The following is a 27,345-nucleotide window of genomic DNA, read 5'->3' as shown; positions in this document are numbered from 1 at the left end:
AATTGTGACAGAATGATCAGAAAAACGTCGTGTTGTTGTCAAATTAGATAAAAAAATGTGTAATTAGGCGTAAGTAACACTTAAGAATCCCTAAAATTGCGTATTTTGGGTATCATTATAGCCACAGGAATGGTGTGACGTCACATCTACCGGAAGTCGTCGCGGCATAGTGAAAATTGACACAGAATGGTCGGATTTCACGCCTCAGCACTTGAGTTGCCAAAGTGTCTCGCAATTTTTTTCGATACCATTCGCCTTCTGCACTAAGGGACGCGTTAAAAATTCGCGACGGTAGGCGGCTCGGCTACTTATGATCTCACAAGTGTCAATTTGCGCTAGTTTGCTTCGTGATCGCACTGGTTGTAGGTCGGCGTTCGCTGGATGGAACGTACTAGCAGCGTGTGCCTGGGCGCAGACCTCAGAGACTTCTTTCTTTCATTCTTCTCGGCACAGATTCGGTGTCCAAAGGAATACAGTCCGCTCCGCGCGCAAACCGAGAAGCGCCACGCCTCGCCTGCAGCGGTGGTGCCCGTGCCTTCACTCAAAAAGGACCACATCTAGCGGCACAACCAGGTATGTACCTTTGTCCTTTATGCGGCTGGCTTTCCAGAGCAATTATTGCAACGTTTAGGCTTAGGTCAAGAAGCTGCCGCTGTACGTTTGTACGTGTTTAGCTCTGCTGATACATGCTGAAATTACCACCGCGCTACTCCATAGTTCTGCTTGGCCCTATTAAGGCGAAAGCCTTTCTTGTTTCATGAGTGGGGTGGACGGAAGCTGTAGACGGAAGTTGTAGATGGAAGTTGCCCGCTTGAACTGTCAATGATAAGTTGTGTGAGAAATGAAACAAAAAAGCAAAGTTGATTAAGCAACATTTCTTAAGCAGCGTATATGTAATGAAATGAACCAGAAAGTACAAATAGAAACAAAAGTAACAAACAAATAGAAAATAAAAATAACGAAAACCAAGAATAAAAAATGAACAACGAAAACAAAAATGACAAAAAAATTTGATGACAGCATGCTGCAGTGTTGCCAGGGGTGGGGGCGGTCCACGGAATGGAACGCCATCGCATGTTCTGCGCGAAGCTTTACCTGTTGGACAGTTTAATTAAAGGAAAGACGCATGTCTCGCATATCTTGGTGGACACCCGAACTGCGCCGTAAGGAAGGAGGAGGAGGATTAACATTTTTCGTTGACAAAAGTAGCAGACGGTGTGGAGTTATAAGAGAGTTTTAGTTTCACGTACGTAGAGGGTTCACGTACGCAAACGTGAGAAGTCTACGTAGCCTGCACGTAGGTCGTTTGAAATCCTTATAGTTACACGTACGCGAAGCACGCTGCGCATTACGCCTAGCGCCATCTACTAAGAAACACAGACACTGGTTGTAGCCTAAATCATCCAACACAAGTCTTTAAGCCAAGCCATTCATAGCGAGACCGTTGCTATGAGGACGACCAACGCTACTTCGTCAGGCTTAATAGCTGAAAAATCGCTCTTCTGTCTGAAAAACAAAAGCTATTTGTCGCTTGAAACCTTATGCGAGGGTAAGAATGGGCAAATCGAAGGCGAATACAAGTTTAGAACACGATGTCGCCTCGAGGGATTAGCGACGAAGCTGTTATCGCCGTGAAGCGGCGGGCAGGGTGCCGCCATGTTTGTCTACGCTACGTACGCAAGCAACGCAAAGACCGCAACGTAAAAATCCGAATCTCACGTACGTACGTGAGACTCGCGCATACCCTTTGCGTTCTGCGCATGCGCACTGGTCACCCGTAAGAGCTCTACGTACGTGAAGCCTCTACGTACGTGAAACTAAAACTCTCTATAGTTCCGGCACGTCGCCATGAGCCCGTGGCGTTCGGCGACTTCAAGGCCTCTTGTCACAACCCGGATCTGTATGCGGCGGCTGCGTTTTTATGGAGGCAAAACGTTAAGGCGCCCGTGTGCTGTGCGATGTCAGTGCACGTTAAAGATCCACAGGTGGTTGCAATTATTCCGGAGCCCTCCATTACGGCACCTCTTTCTGCCTTTCTTCTTTCACTTCCTTCTTTATCCCTTCCCTTATGGTGCGGTTCAGGTGTCCAACGATATTTGAGACAGACACTGCACGATTTCATTTCGCAAAAAACAATTATGTTCGAGTCGGAACTGAGCAATGCGGCCTCCCATTTGTCTAAATTCGAGAGCTGCAAAGCTCGAGAAGGGGACTCCCGAGGGCAAGCCCAGATTATGTGGGATAGAGTGGCATATTGGCCACACGGTTTACAGGAAGAGGAGTAGACCCCAGGGTATATGCGGGAATATATCGCGGGGTTGGGGAAGGTGTTAGTTTGGAGTTGCCTCCATGCAACTTCATGGGGTTTGGTGAGAGAAATATGTGCGGTGAGATATAGAGGCCTAACTAAGCGGTAGTGCATGGTGATGTCATGAAATTTAACCATACGATCTCTCGCCGTCCGCAGGACGGGTGTCACCACATCCCGGTCGACGAATCCTCGTGCATAATTGTGGGCCGCCTCGTTCCTTAGATGGGATGGGTACGCAGGGGCAGAGATCAGTCGGATCGGGCGGAGTTTGAGATTGGTGGAGTGGAGGAGAGATAGAGATATAGGATGGGGTTTAGCTTTAGTTAACCCTGGTCGAAAGCGAAAAGCCGCCTCTCCCTGGCTACGTTTGTGGTTGAGAGACTGGCGGTTTCCACTGATAGTCATATTTAAACACACAGAGTAGTAGGCGTTTTTTATTTGTTAAATACCTTGCTTGCCCTAGACGACATTAAAGGCGCTCACACAAGAGAGCATATATTTATTTATATTATTTATTTATTACATACTGCAGACCCTTGGGTCCAAGCTAAGAGGCATTAGAATAAATACAAATAACGAACAAAACAGGAACAGACAAGTACACATTTATACAATTACTAGTCACACTGTAGCCAGTTAACCATGGTTCCAGTCCGATAATGACCGAGGAAAAAAGGAAAATTTAGAAGAATCAGTTCGAGCATAATAAGGTGTGAACGAGTCAGGATGGTGATGTCTTGTGTGGCGCGTTAATGCAGGCGTTATATAAGGTAATTTATTCATTTGAAGTTTGTTGTTAAGAAGGAGGGAAAGGAATTCAAGTCTGAACTGCTTTAGACGTGATTCAAGGGTAGGTATAAAATTATCTGCCATAATTTTACAGGGAGAGTGAGTCCGTGCAAATTTTGAAGCGAACAGCATCACTACGCTAGTAAACACCTCGCTTCGCGCGAGCCGGCGTATGTCGGAGCACGAGTGACGTCACGCACGGCGCAGGTGGCCGCCGCCGACTCCGTCGCCTGACCTTTCGTTTCTTTCTCTCTCTCGCTCCCTAGTCACTACTGCGCATGCGCCACTAGTAGCACCGAGCACTGGTGTCCCGCCGCTGCGCAGCGCTGCACCTTTCCTCGAAAATCCAACTATCAGTTTCGCTTTCTTCTTTCGCTCCCTCCTTTACCCCTTTAGTTGCGGCGCGGTTCGGGTGTCAACCGAGGTATGTGATACTGTTACTGTGCCATTTCCTTTCCTCAAAAACCAAACAAAACAAGTGAGCCGGCGGCGTTCATAGAGTTCATTGGCGTTGACAGCTTTGCAAAGGCCGTTCATTTTCACGAAAGGAAAGGCGCACAACCGGCTCCGTGGGTCAGTGGAGACCTCAATCTCGCTTTCGCATTGTATATCCATGATTAGCTGAGCTAATCCAAATTAATTTTATTAAATATAAATCTAACTGTCTTTCTTTGTATTTTTTCAAGGTGACTGATATTTGACTTAGTGTGAGGATCCCATGAAATACATGCACACTCGAGCTACATGTCAACTCTACTTTGCAAATTCGGCAAGACTGAAGTTTCAGCCTAAGTTTTCATGCGTTCTTATTTCTGTGTTCCTATGTCAACTGTTCTGTATTATATTTAGGTGTTCCAAATTTTTACTGATCATGTATAGTGCCTTGTTTCCCTGTATTTGCTTGTCCCCTTTTAAATTTGGTCTTGATGTTTAGCCGCCCCCCTTACACAATGCCAACGGGCCTGCAAGGTATTTAAAAAAAATAATTGTTTTTGGGGAAAGGAAATGGGACAGTATCTGTATTATATATCGGCGGACACCTCAACCGCGGCGTAAAAGAAGGAATAAAGGAGGGAGTGAAAGAAGAAAGAAAGAAAGAAAGAAAGAAAGAAAGAAAGAAAGAAAGAAAGAAAGAAAGAAAGAAAGAAAGAAAGAAAGAAAGAAAGAAAGAAAGAAAGAAAGAAAGAAAGAAAGAGGTGCCTTAGTGGCGCACTCCAGAATAATTTCGGCCACCTGGGGATCTTTAACGTGCACGGACGTCGCACAGTCCCGCCTTGGCATTGGCGGGCTTTCAATGGACGATTGCTGACACCGCCACGTTCTGGGAACATAAGCACATTGAGGCAAAATTCGGTTCGAAACCTACACACGCAAACCGCAGATTAATACACAACGGCCCAACGAGAGTCTTGAGGGCCATGGAACAGTCTTCATTCTTTGATGCGGTGGCCGAAGCTCAGTTGGCTTCGGCGAGCGGATTGGATTTGGAGGTGGAGAGATTTCACTACATTTTCAATAAGACGCGCAGAAAAAAATCGACTGTAAGGCCGGATACGGGTCGCCAGAGGGACGGTTTCTATGTGTTTAGTGGCCTCCGGAGCTCGGTGCTGAGCGCTGCCGAGGTCGCGCTCTCCGGAGATGATTTCAGCGCTGTAAGGAGTATGAATTGTGGAAATTTTACATCCACATTTATTACGAGGCGTTAAAGGAATTTAGGGAAAACGTTGCGAACGCACGACAATCACAACTAGAGAGATGCTCATTAAGAGCAGACTTTTTGGCCGCAATTTTAAGGTCTGCGTGCATCGTTGAGTGTGCCACCAGCGGAGCGTTCGGATGGGTCATTAACTACATCTTTGTTGGAGACTGCCCAAACAATTTTAAACTGTCAGGTGTGTTCGGACGACCAATGATTGGGTTTACCCATTCATGTCAATTTGCGTGCGACCGCGGCAGACTCAACGTTGGGTGGGCCGGACGACATTCCGTTCACTTACGGAGAGTTAGAATTGGCTTTTTCCGAGGTTAAGAACGGCACTGCGTCTAGTTTGGACGGGCTCACCAAGAAAGTGGTCCGCGAATTATGGAACATGCATCCACGGTTTTTCATTTTCGTTTTTTTTTTTTTGCGGCCGTGCGGCTCTCTCACTTCCCGGTGACTTGGCGTAAGGGTCGCATATTTTTTCTTTTGAAGACGGGCAGACAGCCTCATGCGACTACGTCCTACCAGCATATTGTCATGAATTCTCTCTTTTGAAAAGTGCTACTGATCCGGAGTTCCCGGGTTCGAACCCGACCGCGGCGGCTGCGTTTTTATGGAGACAAAACACTAAGGCGCTCGTGTGCTGTGCGATGTCAGTGCACGTTAAAGATCCCTAGGTGGTCGAAATTATTCCGGAGCCCTCCACTACGGCACACCACTCTTCCTTTCTTCTTTCACTCCCTCCTTTATCCCTTCCCTTACGGCGCGGTGCAGGCGTCCAACGATATATGAGACAGATACTGCGCCATTTCCTTTCCCCCAAACCAATTATTATTAATAACAATATTATTATTATTATTATTATTATTAAAGTGCTGGAGCGTCTCCTGTATGATGTCCTCTACCATTTCTTGACGCGGCAAAATTTTTTACATTGGAATCAATTCGGCTTCACGAGACAGCGTAGCGCCGTTCAGGCGCTTTACGCGCTGGTCACTGAATTGCGAGTGTTGCGCGCGGACGGCCTCCACGTGCTGCTCATTTCCATCGATTTCAGGGCGGCTTTTGACAGTGTGTGGCGCCCCCTGGTGCTGAGCTCGCTTGGCCAATGGGGGTGTCCGAGAAACCTCTGCGCACTGCTCCGGTCGTTTTTGTCCGACCGAGAGGTGGTCTTCCACTCTCACGCGGGTGACGCGGTCGCGTGTCCCACCTCGTGCAGCCTGCAGGGATCTCCCTTGTCACCGCTCCTCTGGAACATCGTGGTGCGTGGATTGCTTGAGCTGCCGATGCCAGAGGGCGCATAGCTACAGGCCTATGCTGACGACGTCGTCGCCATTGTGCTTGCGCCAAACAGAAAGGAGATCACGGCTTTGGCGGAGGGTGCGCCCGGACGAGTGGCCACGTGGGCGAGGGTGTCCATCAGTAGAGAGAAAAGTGTGTGCGTTCTCAGTTCCCCTCTCAGTGGGGGAATGGGACGTACGCCGCCCGCCGTACGCCTGGACGGAGCCCGCCTCTAGTCAAGGCCATCCGTTCGCTTGCTGGACATGGTCTTCGACCGTACCTTGACCTCCATAGCTCGCGGGGATCAGCTCAAGGAGCATGCCGAGTTGCTCTCTGCCCGTCTGAGTTCTTTCTTGCAGCTTAGCGGCACCCCGGCTCCCAACCAACTGCGGGCGCTTTACTCGCAGGTTGTCTTGCCCACCCTCATGTATGCGTCCCCTGTTTGGTGGACGCAGAGTCCCTATTCAGGCTTGCGTGCTCGTTTGGTGTCGGTGCAGTGGGCCCCGCTTTTAGCGTTGGTGCGCGCTTACACCACTACGAGCAAAAAGGAACTCCAAATTTTATTGGGGGCACAGCCTCTGCAGTTTGACCTTGATAGGTTGGGTGCAAAGTTTGCGCTGTTGACGCGGGGATTGGATTGGAGGCCTCCTTTGGCGAGAGGTCGTTTCGCGCATCAGAAGTGACGGTGCCATTCGACGACACGCTCCAGCACCCTGCAGAAGTTCCTGAATTCCGGCACGTCCATCTGAGTGTGGCGGATGCAGCTGCTTGATCCGCCGCGGTGGCTCAGTTGTTAATGCGCTCGGCTACTGATCCGGGGTTCCCGGGTTCGAACCCGACCGCGGCGGCTGCGTTTCGATGGAGGCGAAATGCTAAGGTGCCCATGTGCTGTGCGATGTCAGTGCACGTTAAAGATCCTCAGGTGGTCGAAATTATTAAAGCGAAAGCTTCGCAGTTCGCCGTGGCGGTGCTCCGAGGAGGCACATGATATCACAACGCGTGCCTCGCCGCAGATATTTCTCTCTCTCGCTCCCTAGTCACTACTGGGCATCCGCCACTAGTAGCACCGAGCCAAAGGTGTTCCACCGCTGCGCAGCGCAGCGCCTTTCCTCAAAATCCAACTTTCAGTTTTCTCTTTCTTCTCTCCCTCCCTTTTTTATCCCTTACTTTACGGAGCGTTTCGGGTGTCCACCGAGATATGTGAGGTGGTTACTGCGCCGTTTCCTTTGACTGCGTTCATAGAGTTCATTGGCGTGGACAACTTTGCAAAGGCCGTTCATTTTCATGAAATGGAAAGGCGCACAATCGGCTCCGTGGTTCAATGGAGACCTTAATCTCGCTTTCATGCACGTGGCGTTGGTGTCCAACTGCAAAAGCCTGCTTTGATTGCGTTCCGCATTCTGGATAGGCAGCGAGCCCTCCCTGCCACCCTGGGAGGTGGCATGCAGTTAATGGCTGACCGCGAGAAATTGGCCACCAAATGAACGCTGCGGCCTAGCTGTTGCTGCAGTGCCGCACGTCAGCCACAACGCTGTTAGCGCTAATGCATTCAGTCCACATCTCTCTCTACATGTATCAAAGCATGAATGAGGCATCCGCATATCCAGGGAGCCAGTTATCACCCATCCTTCCCTCAAAGCCATCGCCGTCTAGAACATTGTCAGCGCCAATGAACACAGTGATCGCCATCTTTCGCTTTGTATAATAATAATAATAATAATAATAATAATAATAATAATAATAATAATAATAATAATAATAATAATAATAATAATAATAATAATAATAATAATAATAATAATAATAATAATAATAATAATAACAATTAGTTTTGGGGGAAAGGAAATGGAGGGGTATCTGTCTTATATATCGTTGGACACCTGAACCACGCCGTAAGAGATGGGATAAAGGAGAGAGTGAAAGAATAAAGGAAGAAAGAGGTGCCGTATTTGAGGGGTCCGCAATAATTTCGACCACCTGGGGTTCTTTAATGCGCACTGGCATCGCACAGCGCACGGGCGCCTTAGCGTTTGGCCTCCATATAAACGCAGCCGCCACTGTCGGGTTCGAACCCGGGAACTCCGGACCTTGATTTTTTTCTGGAACCCTCCACTGCTGCACCACTTTCATCATTTCTTCTTTCACTCCCTCCTTTATCCCTTTCCTTACGGCGCGGTTGAGGTGTCCGCCGATATGCGAGAGAGAGAGATACTGCGCCATTTCCTCCCCCCCCCCCAAAAAAAAAACAATTTGGCCGCGTTGCTTGCCGTGCACGTTTATACAGATGGATCCTTATACAGATGGTGCTGCCTTTGTGGCGATGTCTCCGTCCGGTCGCATCTTGCGGGTGGGGTGATTCAGAGGAGAGATCGCTTCCGGTGCATTTTGCGCCAAGGTAAATGCTTTTGAGGAGGCGCTGAGATATGTGGCGTCGTTGCGGAGGACGATCCCGGTCCACTTTTATACGAACTCGCTATCTCTCTTGGCAGCACTGGCGACCTATGAAACGAGGGACGCAAGGATTTTTTCGATCAAATCACCACTAACTGACCTACTGTCAGTGCGTCAGGTCGAACTCTTTCATGTGCCGGCACACGCCGGTGTGTTCGGAAACGAGAGTGCAGATGTGGTCGCCTCCAAAACGAGTTGGTCATCTCGGGTGAGGAAGTCGCACTTGTCTAGATTGTCGCACTTGTCGAGTGTGCAGAGTGCTAAAATCGGTTGAGGCCATCCAGTGGCAATACTGATGGTTGGAAAATAACGAACAAACTGGAATTTACGCCTGGGTGCCTTGTGTTCTCAACATCCCCGATCAGTTTCCGCCGCCGAAGCCATTAGTCGCAATTTTAACCGGACACGGTCGGTTTCCGACGTATTTGCACAGATTGGGCTTGGCGTCGTCTTTGGTGTTTCCTTGTGGGCACGCCGTCGGCGACGTCGTTCATTATTTGAATCACTGTACTTTTACCCGCGACATTGTCGCGCGCCTTCCGCGACCGTTTGCGGGAGAGACGCACACGGTGGTGGGGCGTCGCTGGCTGGATGACCACCGCTGCCGCGCTTTGCTCACGCGGATCGTTGCCGTGGTGAGAGAGGCGCTTCCAAATTATACGATATCGAGATAATGGTACCATCATTTTTATTGCGAAGCAATACTACTTTAGGTCGCACTTCAGCCCGTTCCGTGGCGAGGCGGTGGTAGGCACCATTGACCTTTAGCGTGACCTCGCTGCGTGACGTCACACCAAGTGACCTAGAGTGACGTCACACCAGCTGTGTAAAAACGGGGCCCCATCTCACGCCGTCGCGAGGCGAGGCGGTAGCCACCAACGGCGGCCTAACTCCCGCTCCTCTCACCAGGGGCGCAACATTTACTACTACATCAATAAATACGCCTATCAGAAGCTGCTCGAACATTGGCGCGCCAAGGGAATCGACGACTTTAAGTTTTTCGGCGACAACGCCGTAACGTGGGAACCCCTTCCAGTGGATTACCCGTGCCCGGACGGTTTGACGTGTAGCAACGGTCGATTCGTGTTCACGAAAAGTGGGTGTGAAGCCACGTCGTGCACGCCGTTCGAGCCATACCGTCGTCTCGGCGGTCCGTCAAAGACGCCGCCCAACCCCATAAAGCGGTCTACTCGAACCATGTTCAACAAAAATAAAAACGCGTTTTGCTACCTGGACGATTGCTTCGCAATCACCAGGTTTAACCAAGCTAAGCCACGGCCGTTTTTTGTCATTCGAATGGTTCAAGGGTGACCGTGGCACATTTACAGACCAACAGAGGTGGACGCATATACGTCCGCCTTTCCAGCGGTTATGTCTCGGTGTTTTTTAACGCGACAGCGTTAAGGAGCTCGTGTCGCAGAAAAGTCGGTGTCGTCGGCGTCACCCTCCGGCTCCTCCTCGCAATTTACGCCCCTGCCCCAACAGATAGCGCGCGACGGTGGCGCAAAGAAAGGAAAAGACGCCTGTCACATAGTTCGGTGGAGACCAAACCGCGCCGTAAGGAAAGGAAAATGAAATGAAAGTTTATTTTGAGGAAAGGAAGTGACGCGTCTCACATATCTCTCGTTCCGGAGCAGTGGGGCCGTGCGGGCACGCATTAATCACGCGGTGAGCGGCGAACAACGCAGCGCACACCCAAAGCGCGTTCACCACGAAGCTTGCGGCTTGCTGCCCGTTCGTTCGGGGCGGAAGCTATGCTGGCGTTCATGGCATCAGGTTTGTCGACAACGATGTGCCGACGACGATGTGCCGACGAACTAAGACTGCAGCTTGAGTCCCGCGCGTTTCGGCAAGGCGCCTGGTAGCGCTTCTACGTGGTTTGCCGCTCCGAGCGTCTGTTTCACCGTATGTAGCAGAGCGATTTGTCTAACGGGCAAGGCGTCGCGCCGAACGGGTGATGGCGTTCCGTGGACTCCCTGGCAGTGCTGCAACACGCTGTCACGTTCCACTCTTAAAGGCGAAGCTTAAGCGTCCTCTATTTTTGTAATCAGTGTGTTTAATTGCGAATGTTATTTTTATTAGTGTTTTATAATTTGTTTATAACATGTTATTTTAATTAGTGTTTATTATTATTATTAATATTTTTAAAGTTTTAATTACTTTTTTCTTTAATTATTTTAATTAGTGTTTTATTAACGGTGCGAGTGACATACATACAGGCCCGTGCCTTCTTCATTTTCACCTTTCACTACGAGGAAAGGCTCAAACCGTCATTGAAATTTTTTCTTCCCGTTTTTTTGCTTTCTCTTTGTCCTTTGTTTACCTTTCTTTCGCCTGCAGGTGCGCCCGTCATCATTTGCACATGTCTTCTACCAATCATGAACCGTCATCTGCATGAGAACTCGCCCGCCTCACGTCTCTGCGCCTGCAAGAATTTTTTCCTGCCTTTCCTACATGAATATTTCCTCTGTCTTCATCGTCATTGTTTTATTTTTCTTCTTATTTTCTTTATTTTGTTCTTGACACCTCCATCGCTCTTCATTAAAAGCGTTCTTTAATAAAAAAAACGAGCTCTGCGATGCATCGTCATCCCTCAGTGCTCGTTTTAGCCCTTCCGACACCGGTTTACGGTGCTCCGCTTTATTTTTCCCATTGGACTTTTTCCACAAAATTAGCCTCTTTGGCGGAATGGGCCCTGTTATTTTAGTTGCGATTGGTTTAAGCCTGTTGATGCTTGGCAGGTGCAGGCAACTTTCTCATTCCGCTTTATTTTTGCAGTTGAATTTCTGATTTTAGCCTGGAATGACACTCCTACTGGGTCTGGGGAAGGATATGAAGCAATATGAGACAGCGCGTCATTTTCTTTTCTTAAAACCAACTTTTTCTTCGCTTATGGCGCGGTCCGGGTGTCCACCGAGATATGCGAGACAGGCGCCATTTCCTTTCCTTAAAATCAACTTTATTTCATTTTCCTTCCCTTACCTGCGCGATTTGAGTGTCCACTGAGATATGTGTGTCAGACGTAGTTTCCTTTCCTCGAAACCAATTTTCATTTCATTTTCCTTCCCTTATGGGCGTGGTTAGAGTGTCTGACTCCACAGCAGGCGTCGCATCGACGACATCTAGCATACCGCTGAACGCATCAAAGTGCACCGGCGTTTTAGTGGTTGTAGTAAGGGGTTTTTATTCAAATTATAAAAAAACGGAAAAGATATCTGCTAGCTCCGGCATCGGTCATCGATACTGAAGCACGTCAGCTGGGGCAGCGGAAATAAAGGATAGCAGGCAGAATGGAGAAATAAAATCAATGAGGTGAGTGGACAGGAAGAGAGGATAGGAGGAGAGGTAGGATACACAAATTATTTACACAATAAGTAATGTCTACGGGTTAACCCGGCGTTTTATGCAGAACCCACTTTCATGACCAGCGCATGCGAAGCTGGCAGATGCTTTCCCGCTTGACCGGAGGTCAAAGGTAAAGGCCAAAGATGAAGATGAAATTCGTATAGTTGGTGTAATTGCTATTGGTGGTGCTGCTTTAGCTGACGTTTCGTGTCGAAACTGACTACCACACCCGCCGCGGTGGTTCAGTGGTTAGCGCGTTCGGCTACTGATCCGGAGTTCCCGGGTTCGAACCCGACCGCGGCGGCTGCGTTTTTATCGAGGCAAAACGCTAAGGCGCCCATGTGCTGTGCGATTTCAGTGCACGTTAAAGATCCCCAGGTGGTTGAATCTGTTCCGGAGCCCTCCACTACAGCACCATTTCCTTTCCCAAAAAAGCAATTATTATTATTATTAAATGACTACCACCAGTTATGCTCATGGTTTTACCTCTAGCTACATTCAAGGGAAAAACTTGCGGCCACCGTGACCTCTAGCTGCATTCAAGGTCAAACTTGCAGCCCCGCTGATGGCTCGAAAAGTTGACGTAGAGAAGCTTTTTCCTTCAAAAAAGGCCTATACTACTGTGTGTGTCAGTATGGCTATCTATGGAAACCGCCAGTCGTTCGACTACAAACGTAGCCAGGGAGACACAGCTTTTCACTTTCGACCAGGGTTAACCAGAGCTAACCACCAGCAGCTTTTTTTTGATAGAAGAAAAATGAAATGGAAATCGGTTTTAAGGAAAGAAAATGACGCCTGTTTCACATATATCGGTGGACACCGAACCGCGCCGTAAGGGACGAGAGAAAAATATTGAAAATTAGTTTTTGGAAATAAAAAAATTTAAATCTTTTCCCTCGTAACGAAAAAAACAGTGAAATGGAGCAGGAAAATGAAATGGCGCAGTATCTCCTAAAAACCAATTTAAATTTAAAACACCTAGCAGTAATGAACGCTTTGCCAAGAGATAGAAAAGTCCTCTTGTCGTCTCATTTCACTACCTCACGCAACACCACGAGAGTCCATGTAATAACCTAGTCATGGATTTCTGATGCGGCTCACGCGTCCTCGTTAATTGGTGTCTTCGGTCCAAAGAGGAAGCTACAGTCCTGCGCAGGAGGGTGTGATGTGCGACGGGTGGTGGGATTCCGAGGTTGAATTCTGTATTGTCTAGGCAAGGTGCCTTCTAAACAGGTTTAGACGGAATCACTAGCACAACTGAGATTAATTCTGGCCCTAGCTAAAGAACGATATCCGCGTGTTGCTGGTTGTTGTTGGGACTGCAGGAAGAACGGGAAGGAAAGCGCACGGGCCTGCCCACTGGCTCAATCTGAGCCACTTTCGCGACCTCGTGCAGACAGTAGGAGATTTGAAAGATAGAGGAGGAAAGATTTAAAAAGACGCGCATCGCAACAACTGCGTCATCGGAAGCGACGACGACGGTCTGGCAACAGATAGCCCCGGCAATTTTTTTTTTAAGAGAAGGAAAATGGATTGGGAATTGGTTTGACATGAGGAGAGAAGAAGAAGCGCTGACTCGGAGTGGTGCGAAGAATTAGAAGTTTGCTTGGCTGACTTGTTTTGCTGACTGCTGCTGTTCTCTGCTTCTCCTGGTGGTTCCGGCTGGTTCATCATTGGTGAGCCTGTACTACGTTTTGGGGTTTTGGCCAAGGCGTAGGTTAAGGCGCAGTTCATGTGAACCTGAGGGTGCATGCTGCTGAGAGATGTCGTTGACCTCCCCAGGTGAAGGGTTGGCAGCTTGATTTGCCAGCTTGCCAGCCCAAAGCCTGCCGCTTGAGTCCCTAAAAAAAAAAATGGCATTGATGCAATTCCTGTGGCTCTCGTCTCAATCGGTGAGTGTGCGATCAAAATGAAAACCCCAAAACTAATTCAACAGGAGCTAAGATCATTGACAGCCCATTATCTGCAGATCTCTGAAGTGCGTCCATTTGGCCGTCGAGGCATTATGTGCAAGTCCTCAGACATCGCTTGTGTTGCTGACTTGCTTCAGTGCAAAATTTTCAGCTCACTGCCGGTGAAAGCATTCATTCCCGAACAGCTTTCATGTGTCAAGGGTATCGTAAGAAGTGTCGGCCCAGCATCGTCCTTACACGTAATTTTAGAGGAATTTCAGGATGGAGGAGTTTGGGTCCTTTCTGTCTACCGCTGCAGAAGACAGGTAAACGGCTCGCGCGTTGCTACTGTGACTGTAATAACAACCTTTGCTGGCTCTTCCTGCCCTGCTGAACTAAAAAAACCTGGCTGATTGTTTACCGTGGGAACCCTCTAGAACCCCGCCCTCTTCAATGCACCAACTGCTGGCGGTTCGGGCAAAGCGGCAAAGCACGCAAGTCGGAGACCCGCTGCCGTTTATGTGGAGAAGGTCATTCTGCTGATAACTGCACCTCAGAGAAACCTCGCTATTGCCTCTGTAGCAACAGTCACTCAGCTGATGATGCCGACTGCGCAAAACGTAGTGAAGAGCGTAGCTTGTTGGACATTACCTAAGAGAAGCGGTGCTCAACAGCCGATGCTTACGCTGCTCTTAACAGGAAAAAAGACTCATACGCTAGTCGTGTGCGCACTTCTGTTGGGGACATTGAGTCCAGCTTGGCTTCCTCAATTTTTACCGCAGTTGAAAAAACCCTTAATAATGTCGTTGACCGAATGAACACTTTTTCTGAGGCGTTGGCTCAGTTCGTTGCAGTTAAATCTGTGTCACCATCAACATCCGTCATGGAAGCAACGCCTGCATCTGTTTCAACTTGTGCAGCTAGTGCTAGCCGCTCTACATCACCTCCTGATGCTCCCCAGGTCACACTTAACATCTCTGTTCCAAGCAATGAATGTTGCACTGACATCTGCACAACAGATGTCGAAATGTCGAACCCTACGCAGAAGCGCCGTGCTTCCTCGTCACCATTTAATTCTAGTTCTCCACAGATGAAAGCTAAGAAAGGACCACCCAACTTCTTTCCCATGTTGATATCCTTAAAGAGGCGGTTTCTGCCTCTTCAATTGGTAACTAATCATGGCTGGTCTCAAAGTGTTACAATGGAATGACCGTTCCGTATTGTCTTCTCTTCCAGATCTAGAAATACTTATTCACAAACATAAACCTGATACTGTGATTTTACAAGACACTTGGTTGTCACGTTATACATAATTTTCAATTAGAAACTTTCTAGTTTTGAGGTCAGATCGAAATGTTGGCAGGGGAGGTGGATCGGTAACTAAGCTATCTAAACGTTTAAGTCATCAGGCATCTATCTCTAAGAAAATTCTTCTCCATGACTGTGAGCTTTTAGAGATCAAAATTTCATTTCCGCATTGTGCCAATATTACAATTGCTAATGTCTATTTTCCTTTAGGTGTACGCAGGGCAGACCGTTTACACAGCTTGGTGACTGGCACAAGCAGTGCAGTCATCGCAGGAAATCTTTATTCTCACCATTGTGACTGGGGAATTCGTACCGATTCCTGCGGCCGGCTTCTCTGGTCGTGGCTGTCTGCAAATGCTTTACTCTGCTGCAATTCAAGAGAAATAACCTTTATGCGAGGAGTTTCTCGCTCAGCCATTGACTTAACTTTATCAGCAGGTAGGCTATAGGTGACTGATTGGTCGACAGAAGATTCGGGTACATCTCCTGCCTATAACTTTCACTATCCGGTTATCTCCGCTCAAAACTAGATGTGTAAATTTGTCAACCGCAATATTTATAAGGATCTGATGTCCGCTTCATTTTCCTCTATAGTTAGTACAAACCGGGATGACAGAGCTCAGGAGACGGTTTCATTATTGCAAAATGCAGCAGACCACTCAATATTCGCTGTGCCCGCAGCAGTCTCTAATAAACAGCCGTCTCTTTGGTGGACAGAAGAATCTGAGAAGGCCTATCATCGCAGAAAAACGGCCTGGAAGAGGCTATCCTGCAACCAGAGTGCAGCTAACTGGTTAAATTACAAATTATTCTCTACATCTTTCAAATGAACAACTGCAAAAGCCAAGGAGGAGTATAAGCAAAATTTAAACACATATCTTTCAAAACCTCGTAGTCGGAAGTCCCTGTATAGATGGCACATAACAAGAGTTCTGCAGTCTCTCTCCTCACTAGTTCCACAGTGTTATCACCACAAAGGGCTTAGGAAACCCTGGAGCGTATTGCTCAGGGATTGGTGTTACGCTTCCAGATGCAGAAAAACGTTCCTTTGTTCACAATTTCGACCTCTTCGGATTATACTGAGGTTAACGCATCAGAGCTCCTCTCAGTCCTGGCAATGTTGCATCCTGCAGCTTTTCGACCAGATGGTGTCACTGTTGATATGATTAAAATTTTAGCCCAGGATTTTACAAGCGACCTCTTAGATAGGTCAATGCTTCGTTGGAAAATGCATGGATTCCAAGCATTTGGAAGACAGCGAAAATTATTTTATTGATGAAAGGTGCAGGAAAAGGATGCGTCTTAGATAATATTCGGCCAATTGCGCTGACTTCTAATTTAGTCAGATTAATAGAAAGAATAGCGCACAGTCGCCTCACAAAACATGTTCATGATGTCAACGGTCCAAGCTCAGCCCAGATTTGCTTTCGTCGCGGATGCTCTATATTGTCCGCGCATGTGGATCTAGAGAGCAGAATCCGGCTCTCGCTACGTAGAAGGGAAGGTTCAGCTTTGGTCACTCTCGATGTAGCAAAGGCCTATGACAGCGTAGAACATACTATTTTACTTAACAGACTTGCTCAGTTACATCCTCCAACCTACATTTACGCGTGGATACCTGAATTTCTGAAGGACAGACACTTTTATTGCACTGAGGAAACCCTATGTTCTAATACAAATTATCAACTAAGAGGTGTGCCGCAAGGATTGGTGCAATCCGCGCTGCGTTTTAATATTTTGGTCAGTGGCATCCCCATTCGTCCTGATATAACAGTTTTTGTGTATAGATTTTTTTGCCTCGCCCAGGGATATCTATTCCCTTTACCAGATTGCTCGGTACTAATTTAACCCTGAATGTTGACAAATGCGGCGTTTTGGTATTTCCTCGAGACACGCCTTTGCACATTTCATTAGTCCATCGCTCGAACCAGATTCCACAAGTGCAATTCTAAAATATCTAGGTGTTACTTATCACCCAGCATTAGATTCGAGCCTTCATATAAAGAGCAATGGGTTTAAAGGAGAACGCGCTCTAGGCTGGCTGATAAGAATCGCGAATAAAAAGTTTGGGATGCGCCGCAACACATTATTGTTACTATACAAAGCCTACGTAAGACCTATACTTAAATTTGGTTGCATTCTGTTCTCTGGTAGCGCAAACTACTAGATTCTAAGCCTTAATCTTACTGGAAAGGCGCGCTCTACGTCTCTGTCTTGGTCTCCCAAAATCAGTTTCAAACGCCCTGCTTTATCTGGAAGCCCGTATCCCTGATATAAATTCCCGCTTTCAAATACTTACGGTGCGAACCTTCCTCAGGTCGATGGACCCGGTGACTAATGTCAGCACTCCTATTTTTATGTCTCAGCCGGCCTTAATCTTTTATCGTAATTGGCCACGTTATCAAATGCCACAAATTATGTTAACACAGAACCTTTTAACACCGATTGGTATTGATCTCAGTTCTTTGCAGTGGGTTGATGACACGCCGGCAGCAGTGGAATTCCATTTTGACCACATCTTCCCATCTCATGCGAAACACATGCCCGCAAACATTTTAAACGGTCTTCACTCTGATCACATAGAGGAATACCCCATCATACGGTGCTTTCTACCGACGCCTCCGTGAACTGCCAAAAATCTGCGGTTCGCATCTTTTCACACTATTTGGCATGAAGCTTTTCTGTCCGCATCCCAGGTTATATTCCTATATTCTTTGCGGAATTTTTGGCTCTTAGAATGGCCCTGCACAAAATTCTATGTCATTTGTCTCAAGTTATTATCCTCGCTGATTGTTTGTCAGTTTTAGTCTCCCTTTAAACTTCACAAAGAGATATTTTGAGCCGTTTTCTGCGATTTTTTGTCCCATGCACTTTGTAGGAGGTCCGTTTTGTCCGGGTTCCTGGTCATGCAGGTATTCATTCAAATGAGATGGCTGATTACTTAGCAAGGTCGGCTCTTGACGAGTCAGTGACACATCCTGTCCCGAATATCAGCGTGTTGGCGATTTCCAGGTTTCAGCGATTCCAACACATATCAGCCAGGTTACGTGATCCTTACTTAATACCACTGATTATCAGCCCTTGACATATAATTGGAACGTCCGTTCGTGTAAAACCAGGCTGTGTGAGGTAGCTATGACGGGGTTGCGGTGCAGGATTCCCAATTTGAATTTATATCTATGCAGGTGTCGGTTCACACCGACAAACCTATATGACGCATGCGGGGAGGTTGAATCTGTAGACCATTTTCTCTTCTACTGTCCAAAGTTCGCACTTCAGAGAAAGATTTACCTTGAGGTCCCTCTCTCCTGGTTAGGGCTCCCGTAATCTCTGTCAGTGTTATTATCGTTTGACGCGAGCGCCAAAGGATTTGCATTGGGTTCAATTTGTGGGATTCTCCATGATTACATAATTGCAACTGGTAGGTTGATTTGCTAATTCTTTCAAAATTCTTCGAGCTTTTCTTTTTTCACCAAAACTCTGTCTGTTATTTAACTTTAAATATTCTTCTGTCGGCTTTATTGATACATTTTTCAAAATTCACGCTTGGTGCTAAAATTTTGTCGTAATCGCCTACGGAAATTTCTTTGTTTATGCCACTACACCTTGGCCAATCCCCCCGCGTGGGTATGTGCCATGTTTACTGAGGTAAAGAAGAAGATAGCCCCGGTGGCAAGGAGCCCTCGCCACATGTGCGAACTATTACCACTCCTTTTCCCGTCAAAACTTTCCTGTACACAGCAATTAACCGCCTGTGTCTTGGCCACTCCCCCGTAATGGGTATGTGCCAGCAACGTCTGAGGCCTTCCTTCCTTCCTTCCTACATGTGCGAAAGCCCTTAGATACCACACTCGTAAGCCAAGGAAACCGCGTGGTGTTGGTAGAGCCTTCCTTGACTGGGTGCTGTGGCATGCAAGGCGGATGATGGGGTGGAGTATAAATACTAGGATAAAAAACGATCGACCAGCGCCGCAGCACAACATCCGCGGACAAAAAGAAACGGGAGAAAGAGCTCAAGGGAGGGGAGGAATCATGAGAGGTTAAGGCACCTAAAAGTGATGGCCATAGGCACAGAGTGGTATGAAATTAACAAATATACGATAAAGAGGGCAGTACAAAATCGGCGGTAAACTAGCTGTTTGCACACCAGCTTGTGTTTTCCTTTTGCGGTTATTTTTTCCTGACACGCGGTTCAAGAGGGTAATAAAAGGAGACTTTACGTAGGTATGATAATGATCCACCACTGTACCTTTGGGTCGTCGTCGGTGCGACTGCCCTCTTTGGGGCAGTCGTATAATCACTAAACTTGCTAAGGGCTTTTGGGGCAGTTGTATAATCACTAAACTTGCTAAGAGCGCTAGCAGATGGCAATGAGAGGACATGTTGACCAAATCCAAGCGACAGTGGTCTTGGTGAGATTTGTGAGGATTCTGCAGGCCATTTTTTTTTTATTGCGCATAGATACATTCAGGTGGATGCTAGCAATAACTGCCACCTTAAACACCCGTGCAGCAATGTGGATAGTAGCACAATCTGCAGTACGAAAAAAAAACCGCTAGCGGCGCCGTGTGTCTGCCTCAGCGGCTCAACAGCACGAGAATGTCATTTTTTGAGTGCGGCCACAATGGCCGGCAATGAGGTACAAATCGGCACTGTCCGTCGTTTCTCATTGTCGTTCTCCGCTGTCGTCTTCTAGGTTTCACCTGAAGTACCCTACCCGATGCCGTGGTTAAGGAAGGACCAATCGGCGATTAGGAGCCGTCCCCCGCTTCGGCAGCCCAAGTGCGCCTTGGGCGATGAGCCGCAATCCGCCAATGCGTCCTTGCATACCCAGAACGAAGACCTCATCAAGAAGGCGCTTCAAGGTGAGAAAGCGTACAGCCGCGTTCCTTCATTGTGGAGTGGAATTCACCTTCCACGAGTCCACATCGCGAGTAATGTTTAGAACTATTTAGCCTGGTCGCATAGCCTCATAAGGTCAGGCTTAGCAGAGTGCAGCGAGTATAGGTTTCCGTGAAGTTTACCTAGGCTGAACATACTGTAATGCTGGCGGGTGTTGCAGAGTGAAGTGGGGAAGGTAGTTCAAGGAGTTCGCTTCGATGGTGGACTGCAGCTCCCGCATTAAAAACCAACCCGAGGCACTTTTGTTTTACTGTGGAGTTTGTCTGCCGGTTTTGTTGCATTCCATGTCTTAACCGCCATGCCTAAAGCAAGGCTGCCACGACCATTTTGATTTTGTTTTGAACCCACTCTATGTCCGTAAAGGAAAGCGAAGAAGGTGGGGTTAGGGTTTTGCAGCAGTACGTTGCTTACTTTATTGTTTGCCCGTAGATCTAAACGCCTTCTCAACAGAACAGATGACGGAGCTTGTGGCAGGTATCTGCGAAAGAGCCACGCAGGGTGAGCCAGTGGTTCACCTCTGCCTCTTCCTTATCGCGGTAAGACTGCATTTCCCTCCTGTTTATTATACGTGCCTTGCTATCCATTTAGTCCGCATTCTGATCGGTTTTGCTGCGCTGTGTTTAACGCTTATCGGCTTATGGGTGTTGAACGTCCCAAAGCAACTCAGGCTATGAGTGACGCCGTAGTGAAGGGCTCCGGAAATATCGAGTGAAGGGCTCCGGAAATATCGACCACCTGTGGTTCTTTAACGTGCACTTACATCGCACTCTACAGGGGCTTCTAGAATTTCGCCTCCATCGAAATGGAGCCCATAAGCACTGAGCCACCACGGCGGCACTGCCCTTAAAGCAGCCCATAGCAAGGTATAATGCACGTGAGAATGCCCCGATATCCATGGTGTCTTAGTGATTCTCTTGTGGGATGCCATTTCTGCTGACGGACGAATCCCAACATAAAAAAGTAACGAATGTTTGTTTGTTTGCCGAAGGCAGCGGGCGAGCATACCAACGCTACGCTCGTCTCGGTAGCGAAAGGAAAACAGCCGCTCTTCTCAGCCGGGCGGCCTGTTTTTGTAGCTACCGTCGGTGGCGCTCGACTCGGTTGACGCAGCGGTGACTCTGTTTTATAGGGAACGCAGTCCAGAGTATGGCCGTGTTACGCCGGACCGGATGATAACAAGGCGGAGGCTGCGCGGAAATATGCGCAGAGTGTGTCGCCACACTCTCAACCCGTCGCTCTTGAGCTTTGTGTCTTTGCCGTCTGTTTCTACGCATGCATGCGCCAGAAAGCACAATAGGCCAAACGGCGTTTTCACTTGCGGAATTCATAGTTTTTCCTGCTGCTTTGCTCTCGTTACTTGTGGCTTAGTTCTTGTTTCAAATTTGCTCAATCTAGAAACAAATGCCCCAGACAAGGGCAGGCTTTAACAAGCGACGGTAATGATGATGATGAAACTACTTTGGCGCCGAAGTTGGGTGTTCGTCGGCTCGCTGCTGGCGGAACTAAACCTAGGACTGCTAAGCCTAGGTGCAAGCGAATAAACTCGTGCCAGCTGCAATTCGTGCATTTAAATGTGCCCGGCTTGAAACTGGCTCTTCGGTGAGCGTGCATACATCATATCCAGTGAGGGGTCTAACTACGCGACTGCCGTACAGGTGCAGGCGTCGGTTGCTACACGCTTTATAAATGCTTGCAACAAGAGTACCAGTTTTGTAGCAGGCGTGAAACATTCTCATCGCTAAATTGGGAACATGTTAGGCACATTGGAAGCAATAAAGTGAAAGCTGGCCAGCTGATGACAGTATACATGGTTTTTCAGGGAACACTAATTTTGAAAAAAAGAATAGATTTTAGGGTAAAATAATGCTTTAGCGGCATTGTATTGCCAGTTGCGGCGGACACCAGATAATCGATAAATATATTTTAGTGACCTCGTTAACTAATATTCAAAATAAATATTTAAGTCTAAATGTCAGGCCAGCCGCCGCGGTGGCTCAGAGGTTATGGCGCTCGGCTGCTTGATCCGAAAGACGCTGGTTCGATCCCGGCTGCGGTGGTCGGATTTTGAAGGAGACGAAATTCTAGAGGCTCGTGTGCTGTGCGATGTCAGTGCACGTTAAAGAACCCCAGGTGTCGGGAATTTGCGGAGCCCTTCACTATGGCGTCGGTCATAGCCCGAGTTAACACCCATAAACCAACACCCATAAAACAATCTTATGTTAGGCGCCTTGTTCCAATTAGAGATTTTTAGCCACTAAAAGTAATAGCCATATCAGTTTTAGAATGTAGAGACCGTCTTTTAGATATATATTTAGATTAGATAGAAATTTAGATAGCAGCTATTCTTCGCGCTGTAGCTCGAGAAATTTTAGCTACATGGCGCCAAAATATCCTTTCGATACGCATGCTGGCAAAGCGAGCTTTCGATTGCACGTAACTAGTCAGAAAGGCATATTCTGCAGCCAACTTTGCAGTTCGCCTTTAAGCTCAATACAGCATCCCATTTCATGTAGCAATGAATACATCGAAGGCATCAAGCTGGTGCACTGTTGGCAGTATAGATGCCTTCACGTCTTACTCAAGTGCTGCAGAAGATGCCAATGAAGCTGACTTTGTCTGGTATTTCCCTGGCACGCGCAGAAGTATAGCGACGGGAAGTTTCTGAACACGCTCTTGAGCACCTGCTCCGAGTGGCTGGACAAGCGGGACCAGTTTCTTCGACCACTGAACAAGTTGGAGCCGGTGCAGCATCGCTGGAGGGTTTTCGTGTCCTTCGTGGATCAGCTCCTACTGTGGCTGCCTCGCCGCAGCAGAGATGAACACATGAAGCACGGCATTCTGTTTCTGGCCAAGCTGCTCTGCAAATGCTGCCACGACATTCTGGAGACCCTTTCGCTGGGCAGCACATCCGAGGCAAGGCTCTATAAGTAGATTTCTAGGGCTTCTCAGAGCCATTATTAACAAACTTTGTCCTCAAGCAGTATACGTGAAACGAAGAAGTTGGCGAGTATCACTGCCCCCCGTAGTAATCCTGTGAGGCTTCATGGTGTCTAGAAAATCTGGAAAGTGCGAATTGTGAGGAGCCCACTGATCTGAAGGAATTTGTCGGGCTGGCGTAAAATAGCATGTCCAGTCACAAAATAACGCGCACATAAATCAACATAACGGTATGCAATGACTCTGCGTAATTGCGAGTGCTCAGCAGGCGGTCCGAATCGCAATCCTCTTACAGTTCTTGAAACAAAGCGCACGAATGGCATACAGTGCACAGGCAACCGAGAAGACCATGACACACGCCTCCGTCCTGTGTGCCACTCGTGTGGCCTCTTTAAGGGAGTTATGTCCCACGTCGCCCACCAGGCAATACTTTAATTTATTTAGGCTGGTGCTACACTCAAGAGTGCCAACTCCTGAAGTAATGCTCGGAATTACATTATGCTTTCGCATCCTTAGTGTAAACATCGGATGCTCTGGAGAGGAAGGTAGGCATCCTTAATATAGGGTTACTTGATTGTATGGCCTTTTCTGGCTATTTCAATGTTTCCTTCATCTACAGCCTCAATTATTACTGCGAAAATTGGTTTAAAACATTGGACACAATTTTCTCTGATTTCATTTAAACGTGTGTCGTCACGATCTAAAATAGACCGCGATAATAATTTCTATGTGAATACTGTCGTGGCCTAACGTCGGCGCTGCGTGCGGTGAGAACTGTCGTGATACACTACAGCTTGGAGAAAGCGGGCGGCGACTCGGATGTAATCGCTGAATTTCCCGACGATTTATAGCATATAAGAACGTCCTTCATTTTATAGGTGGTACTCCATCAATACCGCCCAGTATTAATTTGTCATCAATGTGAATTGCGTTTGCTTCATAAGTCAGCCTATAGCCGGACTGTTTTCCGAAAAAAAAAAGATCTTTTTCTGGGTCATCCTTTACTGTTTTAGTATATGCTTTTTTGCTTGCATGGTTATTTATGCTGCCAGGCCAAGAGCCATGTTTTTCGGCTTCTTCGGTGGTATGCGGTGCGCACTCAGGTGGCAAAAATTAATCATACTGGGGAACCTAATCGATGCACGCGTTTGAGTTCAAGATGGCGGCTTCCGCGCCGTATTACAGTGTGCATTTGTTGAAGCATCGCTTCTCGTTCCCGTCTGCTTATCGAAAAATTATACTCTCAGAAAGCACTCATTGACGTATCCGAGAAATCGTATAATGAGGAAAAGTTCTAACGACAATTTAAGCAGCACCATCCTTGTTCATTTTCATTGCTGGTCTATGGGGAACTTATGAACGAAGTTCTCCTGTGGGCATGATTTCATAACATTGTTGACCGCTTCCTGCATTATACCACAACCCTTTCGGAGTCATTGGGCTGTATTTGCCGGTTTCTGATGTTGCCCAAAGTGATTCTGCTCCTTAGCAGTCATGGCACTAGGTGTCATGCGATATCGTGCTCACTGTTGACATCCCGATTTTATCACTAACCACTGTTATCGTCGTTCTCGCAGATGGAGTGTTTGCGTTCGGTTCTGACGAGCACCGGGAAGGCCATCGAGCACGTCGACCCCGACCTCATGAAGTCATTGGTGCAGCGGATGCGGGAGGCGTTACTTGAGCCCGAACTCTCAGCCTTGGGGCGCAAGACTTTGCTCCAACTGATCGAGCTGCGCGCCTCCGGATGGCAGTTGAACCGCGCACAGCAGAAGTACTACGACGACACACAAGTTGAAGTGGAAACTGATTTGTCAGAAATTGTTCATTTCACTGGAAGCCTTTTCCATTTGGCTGCATTCTTAAGTTGATGATGATGCGTTATTTCCAGCTGCGCGTTGCTTTCTTCAAAGTTAAAGCATGTGAGAGTGCTGAAAATTTCTTGCTTTTGTCGTATTAGCAGTGTCTGGAGACTTTTGCGATTTCGTGGTGAATAGATGAATGTGCATTTCGATAGTTTTCACTGCTTTCCATGCTCTGTTGTGTACTTTTTGTGGAAGCTTGAGCTTCATGAACATCCGCAGTATATTTTCGAATTTGTCGGTTCTTCGGAAATGTGGGACAGAATAAGCAGTCAAAGATGATTGCGGAAAGAATGCAAAGTTATGTTCGACTTCTTTGAACTTGCTGAATTTATACTTGCTTATGCCATGCTTTGGGCCTTGAACGGAAATGTTAAAACTAAAATGTAAGTGCGAAATGCGGGCACTTTTGTGAAATAAAAATAAAGCAATACAGCAAGCGTCTATCACAGGCAGTGATTTTGTTGTCAAGTGTGAGTTTTTTACAAAAGTGGTTGAAGGAAGCAGCGAAAATAAACTTGGCTATTGGCTTATAGTTATGTGGTTTATGCGGTTTAACGTCGCAAAGCGAATCAGGCTATGTGAGACGCTGTAGTGAAGGGCTCCGGAAGTTTCGACCACCTGTGGTTCTTTAACGTGCACTGACAGCGCACCGTACACGGGCCTCTAGAAGTTCGCCTCCATCGAGAAAGAGAGAGGGTTTATTGATGGGAAAGGTAGAGAGATTGGCCTGAAATATAAATATCTGGCCTTCTACTCTGCACTGGCGAACGGGAAGAGGAGAAAGAAAAAGAGGGTCACGATGGGCGATGATGATGATGGGAGGAGGAAGATGAAAAAATACATAAAAATTAAAAAAGGCACACTTTCTAACATCACAAACGCGAGGCAAGGTCTGTGCCGCTTAAAAAGCGTGAGAGCGCTCCCGTTGCCTGCACAGTTTTGAAACTATCTGGCCAAGCGCCTAGGGTCAAATCCTCCGGGAGGGGACTTGTGTCCGTAGAGTTCAAAGCAGATGCGAGCATGAGGATTTCACGTGCATATGCTGGACACGCCATTAAAACTTCTTCTATAGTCTCTAGCACGCCACATGTGGTACAGTCCGGGAAGTCCGCTTGCCCAATTAAATGCAAGTATCGCCTCCATTGAAATTCGACCTCCGCGGCCGGGGTCGAACCCGTGTATTTCGGGTCAACAGTCGAGCGCCATAACCACTGAGCCACAGCGGCGGCTGGAAAGAAGGTAGAGGCGGGGTATAAGCATGGTAGGGTGAAAGCAAAGCTCCTACTATTCCCAGATGAAGGCAAGCCGGGGGCCGGCATGAAACGTACTACTGGGTGCATAAGTCTCCAGGACGCAAAAGCGTATTCAAAAGCCTGTAGCCTATTAGGCAGGTGATCAAAATCAAATATGGTGTAGTGCTTTTCGCACTCATGCGGAAAAGAGTGGTGCAGGGAATGCAAATGTTCGCCGCAAGGCGTGATCCTTTGAGCGTGGATCGCTTTTCCTATGTCCTGGAGACTTTTTTTGACAGCAAGTACCAGAGCTATGCTGTGCAAGCCATTCTGCAAAAATGTGTTTCCTGCCTGCCGCGGCTTCTGAATTCCTCTATGAGATACACCCGCACACAGACTTAACAAGAATGATGGAGCGCGTTGCCTGGACTGCCGTCAGCGCCACGAAGCGATAGACATCGGTGCGATAGTCATCGATAGTCATCCGGCAAGTTTACGATGGCTGGCGATAGCTGGTGCGCAGCTAACCTTTGCCTACTTTTTCGCTTGTGCCTGATCGCAGCGTGGACAGCGCGCTCGTCGCGGGGGTGTGTCTGCGCTTTTTTCCCGCCGATGCGCAACGCTCTTTGAAGTTTTCTGATCGCGGGAACCAGAAATTGCAGTCAAAGCGAACTGTGTAGCAGCTATCTTCAGCCACCGTAAACATACTGAGAGTAGTATTATCTCGCCACGATGACTGTCGCTTCGTGGCGCTGACGGCAGTACAGGCCACGCGTTCAGTCATTCGTGCTAAGTTTGTGAGCGGCTGTACATGTGGGAAAAAGCCGTGAAAGCAAGCAGGACGAGCATGAGAACTGCAGAGGACGAGAGGTAACTTGCAACTATGTTTATTGGAAAACACGCGTAGTAGAAAAAGGGGCATCTGCACATCACAAAGAAAAAAGGAACGAACTGAGATGATATAACGTCAGAGCTAGGCGAGATAACCATCAAAACTGCACAGAAAAGTGCGAAAACACGTGCTTCACAGGTTGATGTGATGAAAACCGGGTTTCTTTATCCAGAAGTGTCACTGAAAGCTCACTTGCACAGCTGTCAAGCCCAAGTTTGGGCGTATGCGCCACTTCAAAAATCTTCTGGATAAAGAGACCCGGTTTTTGGTCAAACCATAAAGCATGTGTTTCGCGCTTTTCTGAGCAGTTTTCATTCTTATCTCGCCCGCTTTTGATGTGAGATCACCTTGGTTTGTTTCGTTTTCCTTTGTGATGTGCAGGTACCTCTTTTTATGTTGGTTTAAAACCCCAAAGCGACTTAGGCTATTAAGGACGCC

General features: G+C 47.6%; 1 protein-coding gene across 1 annotated transcript; it reads left to right on the top strand.

The window, feature by feature from the left end:
• The first annotated feature begins 204 nt into the window (after positions 1-204).
• LOC144095365 (MIF4G domain-containing protein B-like) lies at positions 205-24,789 on the top strand. Its single transcript, XM_077629125.1, has 6 exons — positions 205-291; positions 454-573; positions 19,776-19,944; positions 20,411-20,517; positions 22,622-22,894; positions 24,496-24,789. The coding sequence occupies exons 3-6, from the start codon at positions 19,800-19,802 to the stop codon at positions 24,787-24,789; spliced, it is 819 nt and encodes a 272-aa protein (XP_077485251.1). The 5' UTR covers positions 205-291; positions 454-573; positions 19,776-19,799.
• The last annotated feature ends 2,556 nt before the right edge of the window (positions 24,790-27,345 follow it).

The sequence above is a fragment of the Amblyomma americanum genome, chromosome 6, assembly GCF_052857255.1.
Source record: "Amblyomma americanum isolate KBUSLIRL-KWMA chromosome 6, ASM5285725v1, whole genome shotgun sequence".
Classification (NCBI taxonomy): Eukaryota; Metazoa; Arthropoda; class Arachnida; order Ixodida; family Ixodidae; genus Amblyomma; species Amblyomma americanum.
Note: the sequence above shows the minus strand (reverse complement) of the source record. Positions and strands in the feature narration are given on the sequence as shown.